This window comes from Triticum dicoccoides, chromosome 2A (genome assembly GCF_002162155.2).
Source record: "Triticum dicoccoides isolate Atlit2015 ecotype Zavitan chromosome 2A, WEW_v2.0, whole genome shotgun sequence".
Lineage (NCBI taxonomy): Eukaryota > Viridiplantae > Streptophyta > Magnoliopsida > Poales > Poaceae > Triticum > Triticum dicoccoides.
In genome coordinates, this window is record NC_041382.1 from 105,000,338 (window position 1) to 105,011,198 (window position 10,861).

General features: G+C 48.9%; 2 protein-coding genes across 2 annotated transcripts; both read right to left on the reverse strand.

Moving 5' to 3' along the window:
* Positions 1 to 3,141: 3,141 nt before the first annotated feature.
* Positions 3,142 to 4,234, reverse strand: LOC119359103 (1-Cys peroxiredoxin PER1). Its single transcript, XM_037625433.1, has 3 exons — positions 4,045 to 4,234; positions 3,794 to 3,942; positions 3,142 to 3,696 (listed from the first exon to the last, which is right to left on the reverse strand). Exons 1-3 carry the CDS (start codon positions 4,160 to 4,162, stop codon positions 3,307 to 3,309), a joined length of 657 nt encoding a protein of 218 aa, XP_037481330.1. The 5' UTR covers positions 4,163 to 4,234; the 3' UTR covers positions 3,142 to 3,306.
* Positions 4,235 to 7,630: 3,396 nt separating this feature from the next.
* On the reverse strand, positions 7,631 to 10,071 carry LOC119353639. The gene has a single exon (XM_037620278.1). The coding sequence runs from the start codon at positions 9,757 to 9,759 to the stop codon at positions 7,804 to 7,806; it is 1,956 nt and encodes a 651-aa protein (XP_037476175.1). The 5' UTR covers positions 9,760 to 10,071; the 3' UTR covers positions 7,631 to 7,803.
* Positions 10,072 to 10,861: the final 790 nt, after the last annotated feature.

Sequence of the window (10,861 nt, forward strand, 5' to 3'; positions counted from 1 at the left end):
TCGGACGTCCGACAGGTACCGGACGTCCGGTGGCTCGCGAGGGTCCGGTCGTCCGGTGCATGTCGGACGTCCGGCGTTTTGGCTCTGGAAAGGTGGTGTCGGACGTCCGGTCGGCGTCGGTCGTCCGGGCGCTGGAGAGTGTCGGACGTCCGGTGTCTGGCGGTCGTCCGGGCGCTGGGAGTCGTCGGACGTCCGATGGCTCCGGTCGTCCGTAGATTCGGCTCGGGTCCTCAGGGGCCGGACGTCCGGGCTGGGCCGGTCGTCCGGTGGCTGTAGCTTCACGCAGCTTCTTCTCTCGGTCCTTGTACTTGGCGTCCTCGCTAGCTGTTCCGTTGGATGTGGTGACTTCGTGGCTTTCCTCCAAGTATCTGATCATGCATAGAACACACGTTGGAGGTAGCAGCCATATCTCACATGTAGAAAGTGATGGTTCGGAGAGGAGCGAGTTCATCTTGTGTCCAATGGCGTATGTTCGAGGTCTTGTCATATGTCCACTTGAGATTTGGAGAGTAGTCGGAGTGTACATGGAGATGAACGTGGAATGCTCCGCACCAAGTATCGAGAGCACAAGTGGCTGAAAATTTTAAATATTTTTGTCATGTTTACTCATCGTTAAAATAAACTTAACATGGATAAAAAGTTGTAAATATAAAAAGGCGGAAGTACAAATGCGCAAACAAAGTGCAGTTGCACAAATATGGGAAACTATAAAAAATGCAAAAAATAAAAAATAAATAACAAATGCAATGAAAACAAATAGAAATATGAAAATACAGTACCAACTAGGAGGAAGTAAACTCCATCCAAGCAAGAATCGATGAAACTCTCTATAGGTAGAAACTTTTGTGGATGCAACGCTCAAGAATGGGTTGACTTGGGGAAGGAGATAAAAATACCAGCCTCATAGGAAGGCTTTGGGCCATGCAAAAAGGAACAAAACTCTGAGGCTTGGAAAGATCGGTGGCTCCCTCACATAAAACATTGGGGAAATGAAAAACACCAATATGTCCTTTACAGGGAAGCTCTTTGAGAAAGATAATTAGGTGGGCCTAGGGGATGTGCTACAACTTATCCATTCAACCAGTACCAAGAATATGAACGAGGTTCTGTTGAAAAAAAATACACCGATGAGGAAATCGAAAATGCTCTTTTTTCAAATCGACCCTTTAAAACCTCCGGGGTCTAATTGTTTTCCAGTTCAATTCCTTCAGAGACATTAGGGGTGATCAAAGCAGTTAAGCAACGTTTCTAGTGATGGCTGCATTCCTGATGATATAAATGATACTATTGTTTCTTTTTCTGAAACGGAGGCAAAAACTTTGCCTCATGTATTCGTTAAAGAGAGAATAGAACTTTTTTTACAACACACACCCTTTACGCGACATGGCATTACTCTCGCAAAATAAAAGACCCTAACTTTTTTGTCCCGGCGGTGACCCAAAGGCTTTGCCTCGACCACAATGAAATTGAGCAGAATTGGCGGAGGAGCGCTCTTATGCCGAAATACTCTTGCGTTTCTCTCGTTTCTGATTACCCATGACACGAGCATGAATGTATGCGCGTGTATATGAGCGCTTGCGTCCGTACTGTGTTAAAAAAAACATTGAAGAAATGAAAAACACCAATATGTTCTTTATAGGGAAGCTCTTCGAGAAAGATAATTAGATGGACCTAGGGGAGATGCTACAACTTATCCATCCAACCAGTACCACGAATATGAACGAGGTTTTGTTGAAAAAAAAATAGCAATGAGGAAATCAGAAATGCTCTTTTTTCAAATCGACCCTTTAAAACCTCCGCGGTCTAATGGTTTTCCAGTTCAATTCCTTCAGAGACATTAGGGAATCATGAAGGATGAGATGACCAAAGCAGTTAACCAGTTTTTCTAATGATGGATGCATTCCTGATGATATAAATGATACTATTGTTTCTTTGACCCCCAAACCACCTGAAGCAGATGAGTTAAAGAAAACCTTTAGACATATTCCTTTATGGATGTCTTGTATGAAACTAGTTTTTTAACACCGCCTCACATATTAATTAATCAAAAGAGTTGTTACAATCATTCATTACAAAAACACCATTAACAAGTATGCCATTCCATATACTACCTCTGTTTCAGTTTATAAGTCCTGCACGTATACCTAAGTTGCCAATCATACTTGTCAAAACTAAACTTTGAAATTGAATGGGCCACCACATTGAACGATCCGTTAATCCTGAATATTATTATCTGTTTTGAACAGTTTACATTCTTTTCTTCGCTTTTCTTTATTTTGTTTTAGATTTACAATTGTTTTCTTTGTTTTTCGCTCGGTTTCCAGTGTTTCCACTCTTTTGTATTTCTTTGATTTTTCTAATTTTTCGTTATTTCACTTTGACTTTTCTTTGTTCCTTCCCTTGATCTCTTCATTTTTCTTTGGTTTGCTTACATGTTAATATATTTTTTATGTGTACATTTAAGGTATATTTTACTCTGTCTGGCTGCGGTTTTCTTTATTTCCCCCCTCATTATCTTTGTTTCTTTACCTGTTTCTACGGCTTTTATGTCCTTTACTTTTTCAAGGTTTTCTTTTTTTTGGATTTTGTTTTAACCATTTTTTTCTTTTCAATTGTTTTCTTCGGTTTTCTTTGTTTCTTGCTCGGTTTTCTTTGCTTTCACTTCTTTGCATTTGTTTTCTTCAGGGTTCTCTTTGTTTCACTTTGATTTTTCTTTATTCCTTTCTTTACTTTTTTCATTTTTCTTGATTTTTCTCCGCTTTCCTTTTGTTCTTTGTCGGTTTTCATCTTTTTTTTCTTCTTTTATAACATTCTTATATCTCTGCGAACTGTGATCCCAATTGTCAGCTCAACCAGTGACCGGCACGGGCGCTACATGGGAGCATATAACCACGTGCCTGTCTTTGTGCCTTTAACTTTTTTTTTCCCTGTTTTGATGCTACAGTCAAGTTTCCATGGAGGCACGTCAGATGAGCCGGTTTGCACATTTGCCTTAGCCCGCATTTAGGCCACGACACGAGCAGGCGGCACGGCAGCGTGGATTCGCAGCAGCCGTGCTGATACGTGCCGCCGTCCATCAAGAACACTGCAAAGCGGTTCTCCAAACATGATGACACCAAGCGACCAACACACACATGGATATACCGGCGATCGAACACATGAAAGTGGCAAAGTCACAGTACACATACATAGCCCAGCGACGCTGGTAGATTTACAGAAGAAACACGACACATACCACCACAAAAGCACGCACGCACCACGACGACACAGACCGCCACAAGTAACCGAGCTAGCACGGACGCACGCCTAGACCTTGGTGAAGCGGAGGTAGCCCTTCTTGGAGGGCAGGTCGGCGGTCTCAAACCCCTGGGGAAACATCTTCTTGGCCTCGTCGTCGGAGACGCCGGGCGCGATCACCACGCACTCCCCGGGCTTCCAGTTGGCCGGGGTGGCCACCTTGTGCTTGGCCGCCGTCAGCAGCGAGTCCACGGCGCGCACCACCTCGTCCATGTTCCGCCCCGTGCACGACGGGTACAGGAAGCTCAGCTTCACCACCTTGTCCGGCCCCACGATGTGCAGGGTGCGGGACGGCAGCTGCCCCTCGCCGTCCTTCTCGTCCGGGTCCACCATGTTGAGCTGCTTGATGGCCGACCGGTCCGGGTCCGCCATGATCGGGTACGTCACCTTGCTCCCAGGCTGCGTGCGCGAGAGCAGAGAAATTATCCCACCATGCATGGCTAGTCAGCAACCAAGAATTTTTCAGATCGGGATCGATCACAGATCATGGGCGAACCTTGTAGGCCTCGATGTCCTTGGTCCACTCCTTGTGGGACTGCACGTCGTCGCAGGAGATGCCGAGCAGCTTCACGCCCCGCTTCTCGAACTCCTTGGCGTAGTTGGCCATGGCCGCCAGCTCCGTCGTGCACACCGGGGTGAAATCGCCTGAACAGTAGCACACAAGCACAGACAATCAATCAGCACCAGAACACAACTTCACAGGGATTACGATCGAGCAGGCCGTGAAGGCAAGGCATATACACGTACCGGGGTGCGAGAAGAGGATGACGTAGCCGTTGCCGACGTAGTCGTGGATGCGGATCTTGCCGTGGGTGGAGTCCAGCTCCAGGTTGGGGACGGTGTCGCCGATGGTGAGGCCCGGCATGATGGATGAGAGACACTGAAAGCTAGCTACTGCGTAGTTCTTTGCTGCTGCGGCGAACGGCGCTCGAGTGATGCCGGCGAGGACGCACCGGGGAGCTGCTTTTATATGAGCGGTCGGCCGGCGAGGGTGTGTGTAGAAGTGGCAGCAAGGCGCGTTGCATGCGGGCCACGTAGTTGGCCTCGTGGCAGCCCGGCGGGCGGCCTTGTTCAATGCGCTTGACCTGCCCACAGACGCACACCGTCTAGCGGGGCAGTGGATATGCCATGTGGCCAAGTCATTCCCAGAAGCTCACTACCACCTGTGCGAGCGGCGGCATCGTTCGTGAGCCTTTTTTTCTTTTGAGAAGAACATCGTTCGTGAGCTGAATAATAAATTGCGGCCTACCATGGCTGTGGGCTCTGTGTTAAGGTCCAGCCCACACCCTCTCGGAATATATAAGTGCATCCTCTTTGCAGCGACGCGAAGCCTAACCAAACATGACAATCAACTCTAATTGTAAAGCATGCTTCGCTAGATTACGGCTAACCTGATGACTTTTATTCATTCCTACAAATATTATGATGATTCAATAAAACTTCACGAGATTGCCTAAAAGAAAAAGCAGAGACCGCGAAGACTATATCTTACTTATAGCGAGTATATTGTCCGCCTCATCTTAAGGATTCCCTACATGTAGCTACTAGACTGGTCCATTTTTCGTGTTTTTCTTTTGTTTGCTGGGTTTCGGTCGTGACACTAGTGGTTTTGTTCGGTTGTACTGGTTTAGGCTCGGATTTTATGTTTTTACGCTTTTTATTTTTAAAATTTATTTGTTTTTCACACAATTTTCTCCATTTTCTTGCTTTCTTTGTTTTTTAATCAAGTTTTTTCCTCGGTTTTCACTGATTTTGTCTTTTCTTTCTTTTTGAACCGGATTACTTTGTTTATTTCCCTGTTTTTATTGGATTATTTTTCTTTTTCTGTCAATTTTTGACTGGTTTTCCTTCTTTAACACATGTCTACTTTCGCGGTATAGAATATACATTTTTAGCGGACACGTGAACCTTTTCTTAATACATGTCGAACATTTGCTATATACATGTTGTACATTTTTATTTTCATGTGCAGTTTGGGACACGTATTCAGCCTGGTCAACAATTTTCAGATACACGTTCAAAACCTTTTAAATGGAAATATTTTTTTAAAACTATGTGAATGTTTTTAACACTGCATAAATAATTTTTTAAATTGCACACTTTTGTTGGAAACATGTGAATATTTCTTAAAAATGTCACATACATTCTATTAATGACAATAAACATGTTCTTGAACTACGTGGAGCTTTTTGAAAAAAATTATTTTATGTATACGTTGAACATTTTTCCCAATACATGATTATACTTTCCAAACATACTTTGATGCCAAATTGTTTTGCATACATATTCTACATTTTATATATACACCAGGAACATTTTTTATACACACATTTAACCTTTTCAAATATGTGACTAAAATTTTGAAAACTTATATTATTTTTTATGTCTAATTTTTTCCATACACATTGTGCATTTTTTTTATACAGCAGGAATATTCTTTATATACATGTTTAACAATTTTTAAATACAAGATTAATTTTTAAAACATATACTTTTTGTCTACTTTTTCCATACACATTGTACATTTATTATATGAATCAGGAATATATTTTTATATACATGTTTAGCATTTTTCAAATACATGATTGACATTTTTTTCATATATATGTTTTTATGTCTAAATGTAAGCAAAAGTAAAAAAATGTGAAAAAAAAGTATGTTGAAGACATGTGGTTCGTGTTGGGTCGGCCCATTCTAGCGTCTGCTCAACTATCCCGCGTCAAACAAAGTTCCCAATCTGTCAGTAAGCACTTTTCAAAACAAATTTGACAACACACTATGCATTGTCCATATCGTCACACTTATGTTTCTCAAGTAAAATATAGACCACTTATATAAATGGCGAATCATATCAGCTTTGCAACAAAAGCGAACGATGCCGATGACATTGGTTCTCTATCTTGCGGGCGAGTATGGGATGGTATGGTTTTTGCAATCCGCGGATTTGGATACTTTTGTGGGACGCGGCTAATCTGCACCCGAGCTCATATGCTCCCGCATGAACAGTAAAATCAAAAAAAAATTAAAAAAATTCCAAAATTTCCAAAAAAAATTTGAGAGAAACATTGACAAAAGTTCTAAGTGCCTGCAAAAATTCGTCATGAAATCACATTCCTAGAAGGCGTGGCAAAAAAACAAAAATAGTACTCTGAAAAAGCTACTTTCAAATGCATTTTGAATCACTGAATTTGTTTTTTTTGCCACACCTTACAGGAATGTGATTTCATGATGAATTTTTGCAGGCACTTAGAACTTTTGTCAATGTTTCTCTCAAAAAAAATTGAAATTTTTTGAATTTTTTTCGATTTTACTGTTCATGCGGGAGCATATGAGCTCGGGTGCAAAATGGACTTTTCGACTTTTGTGCTGCTACTGTGGATCATCGTTTTCATAGTTGTTTTTTCTCTGGTTTATTGCTATATTGTCATCACCATGATCAGGAAAGCACTGGATTTGAATTTGGTTGATACATGCACTCTATACTTATCAGGCTATTCTCACCTTAGTTATCAGGCATGGCCTTGAGTTGTTGCCATGGATTAGTTAGTTCATTTTGTACACTTTTTTGCTCGCATTATGTGCAGTAATTTATCCACTGCCAGCTATTCCCATAGCTCTTGATATGTAATTATCAACCTTATTGCATCTTAGTAGTCAGGTCTGTAGCCTGCCAATTTTAGACCATTTTTGTCGGTTGGGTTTTCCCTCGAACAGTGCCAAATGTCCTAATAATTTTAGCTGATACTCCCTCTGTAAACTAATATAAGAGCGTTTAGATCACTAAAATAGTGATCTAAACACTCTTATATTAGTTGGAGGGAGTAGTTTTTAATTGTTTTTTTCATCGTGCTTGATGTATCTAATGTACCAAGATCAGACATGGGGTTTATTATTCATCATGGTTAGTTATTCTTTTTTTTGCGGGGGTCGTGGTTAGTTATTCAATGGTGTGTTCATGTCAAAAAATTAATTTCATTGAACTTTTTAGTCAGCGCGCATCATAGTAGTTCTTTTTTTTGTTGCTATGTGTTGAGGATGTGTTCATAAAATGTTAATTTTCCATGGCCAATGGTCTGTACTTTGCATAGTTATCATCACTATTAAATATAAATTATCTTGTTTATTGTATGTAAACTACCAGTGAATTCACCCGCAAAAAAAAAACTACCAGTGAATCATTACCGAATCAAATGACTTGCTTTGTGGTTGAATCAAGCGGATGCGCGGTGACCGGTCCAAATTTGGGCCGGTCGACCGGCGCGTAGCGCTGCCCTGTGTCCGTCAGTCTTCATCCAGGCTTGTCACTGACATAACTTTATCTGACAACAGATAGTGGATTCCACACAAGCACTTGTTTTTATTACTTAGCAACAATACAAAACGTCTGACAACACAATCAACCAGAATGAGGATCATTCGCACCACTATTAAATTAAAATATTATCGACCGAAGCCACTCGAAACCGCCGTGGCTGCACCCAACCAATCGATCACCATCTCTGCACCTCACACGCCGCAGGTGAGCCACAGCGGCTCGTCGAACTCGCCCAGCGAATCGTCGGCGGCGGGGGCGCCCAGCGACAGCGACTCCACGCCCAGCGCCGGGCCCCACGTCGGCGTGCCGTTCTCGTAGGCGTTGCAGGTGAGCCTGCGCACACCGGAGCCGTCGAGCCGGCACACGTACAGGTCGCCGTACGGCTGGAACTGGTTCGGCCCTGAGACGGGCTCGGCCACCACGCCCCCGAGGTTGGCCGTGAAGAGCAGCCACTCGCCGTCCGGGCTGAAGCACACGTGGTTGATCCGCTCCCTGTCCGCCTCCGCGCTCCCCGGCGGCCCGGCCACGTGCACCCGCCGCAGCCCCGTCCCGTCCGGCCGCACCAGGTAGATGCTGAACACGGCGGCGTTGCCCGGCTCGTGCCGGTTGGAGGAGAACGCGATCAGCTCCCCGTCCGGCGACCAGCTCGGCATCGTGTCGATCCACTCGCCGTCCGTGACCCGCCGTATCGTCTCCTCCCCGCGCGCCGCGTCCACGATGTAGAGGTTCTTGTGGCCCGACCGGCCGGACCGGAACACCAGCCACCGCCCGCACGGCGACACCGCCGGGAACGCGTCGTTGCCGGCCTCCGGCCGGGTCAGCTCCTTCACGGCCACGTCGACGTCGCCGCGGTCGTCGGTGAGCTCCGTCGGGTCGAACTCGATGCGCGCCACCCGGACCGTCGCTTTCGGGGTCTCGAAGATGGGGCCAGCGGAGGTGAACACCACCCCGCTCTCGCTGGGGCTCCACGACGTGTAGAACAGGTTGGGCTGCTTGGCGAGCACCCATCGCTTGGAGCCGTCGGCGCGGAGGATCGTCACGCCGGGGGACTTGAAGAAGTCGCCGTTGAGGGCCAAGTACTTCGCGTCCGGCGAGAAGGACGGGAAGGAGCCGTGCACGCGGAGCATGCGGACGGAGCTCACCGGGCTGCGCACCGGCTGCCGGTAGGGGATCAGCGAGTCGCCCGGCGCGCCCGCGCCGCGGAAGCGGTGGTATCCGAGGCGCGCGCCGGACGGCGAGAAGAAGGGGTTGTAGTGGTGCAGCTCCGGGTTGAGCAGCGACGTTACAGAGGTGAATTGCTCCGTCTCGAGGTCGAACAGCTCGATGTGGCGCTGCGCCCGCCCCTTCCGCCGCGTCGCCACGGCGATCCAACGGCCCGCGGCGGCAGGGGTGAAGCAGTGCACGCCCGGCGGCGTCACGCGCGTATCGGCGCCGCAGGGCTCGAGGGTCTCCGGCGAGATGTCCACCCGGAAGACGCTCCACCAGCCGTCATCGGCGACGCGGTGGAAGAACACCGTGCCCTCCCCGTGCCAGGTCGGCCAGCCGCCCCGAGCAGCGACGACGACGCGGCGGGCGGGGTCGGCGGCACGGAAGACGGCGACCTCCGTCTCGAGCTCGTGGAAGTCGAACGCCCAAGGCCTCTCGCCGTACGACGCGACGGCGAGGAGCTCGCCGGACACGGAGACGGCGGGGCTCATGTCCGCCACGCCCCGCGGCGTCACCCGCACCGTCTCCTCGCTGCCCAGGTCCGTCGCGTACACCGCGGCCCAGCTCCTGAACCATCCATCCGGCTTCTCGTGCGCGGAGACGAAGTACAGCCGGCCGCCTCTCACGGTGGGGCGGTCGTGGAACAGGCTCCCCTCGACGGCCGGCAGCGGCACGGCGCGGTCGGACCCGGGGCGGCACAGGAAGAGGCCCGCCGAGCCGGTGCGCTCGGACACGAACGCCACCTCCTCGCCGCCCTCATCCGCGAACTGGGCGTTGAAGTTGATGGAGACGCCGTCCGTGTGGCGGCGCTCAGCCAGCCCCTCGGCGGACGCGCTCTCCGGAGTCTGCGGGGCGGCGACGGAGAAGACGTCGAAGCCGAAGCTGGTGACCCCGACGGAGGCGAAGACGATCGTGCCGGTGGGCTCGCGGCCGGGCTCCATGATCGGTGCGATGGCGTGTGGCTGGTTGAGTCGAGCTGTGCTGCTGGCGCTTGTCGCTTGTGGCTTGTCGGTGTGTGTGTGTGATCGAGGTGTGTGATGACTGGGTGGAGCGTCGCGGTATTTGTAGGTTCGCGAAGAGACTTATCTGCGGGAACTTGGCTTGTCGGATCACTCTGCTGTCCACTCCGTGACTGCAGCGTGGACGTGGCGGGTGTGAACGGGCGCATCACAAACGGAATCTGCGGAGCACGTAGGCGGTACACAAGTCCATCACGCTCCAGTTCCTACCCGTACCCGCCCTGCACGGTGCCACTATTTCCGATGTCTGCACTACTTTTGTAAGTTGCTTGCAACGCAGAAGATTAATTTTTCTCTCTCTCTCTTTTTTTTTGCCAAAACTCGCTTCACTTTGTTTGATTAATCAGTGTTCATACGGATAAAATTTAAAATCACGGGTTGGAGAATCCATACTTTGCGCAAAAGGTTAGCTAAGAACATCTACCACCGGGCGCCCTAAACACATCTCGAACGCCCCGCGCTATCCGACGTCCCTCATATTCAGTTCAAATGTAGGCCAGGTATGTGATGGCCTGGACACGTCCGGATGCGTCCGCCTGACAGGCCCGACCCACCAACGACCCACCGATGTCCCACAAAAAAAACCAATCCAACTCCGTGCTTGGAACCCTCACTTGCTCTTCTCTTTCACTCCGTCCTCTTCTCTCCTCTCCCCTCTTCGATTCCGATACAATCCGGCGACCATGTCGACTCCGGCAGCCGCTCCGACTTCGATCTGGATGTCGACGAGGAGCTGGCCCTTCGCATTGCCTTGGAGCGGTCCAAGGTGGACACCGGGGGCAACTCCTGGTCTGCAGCGTCGCCGCAGCTCCCCTGTCAGCGTTGGTCCCTCTTGACCCGTGCGCAGCTCCGCGAGGGCTGCGTAGTTCACGCCTCCCCCACGCCATTCCCTGTCCCCGTCGACTGCTACTCCCCTACGTGGGACAGTGGTGGGTGCTTGTGCCCGCCCCACCGGCTCGGAGGCGCGCGTCGCCTGCCGCGAGAGGCAGTGGGAAAGGGAGAGGCAGTCGGCGGAGCAGTCTGT

Bases quoted from the DNA above. Each gene is read 5' to 3' on its own strand.
- LOC119359103 (XM_037625433.1), bottom strand. From the start codon at position 4,162: ATGCCGGGCCTCACCATCGGCGACACCGTCCCCAACCTGGAGCTGGAC. The intron at 3,943-4,044 runs GTACGTGTATAT...GCTACTGTTCAG, and splicing joins CATCCTCTTCTCGCACCCCG to GCGATTTCACCCCGGTGTGC. The intron at 3,697-3,793 runs GTTCGCCCATGA...TCGCGCACGCAG, and splicing joins AGGACATCGAGGCCTACAAG to CCTGGGAGCAAGGTGACGTA.
- LOC119353639 (XM_037620278.1), bottom strand. From the start codon at position 9,759: ATGGAGCCCGGCCGCGAGCCCACCGGCACGATCGTCTTCGCCTCCGTC.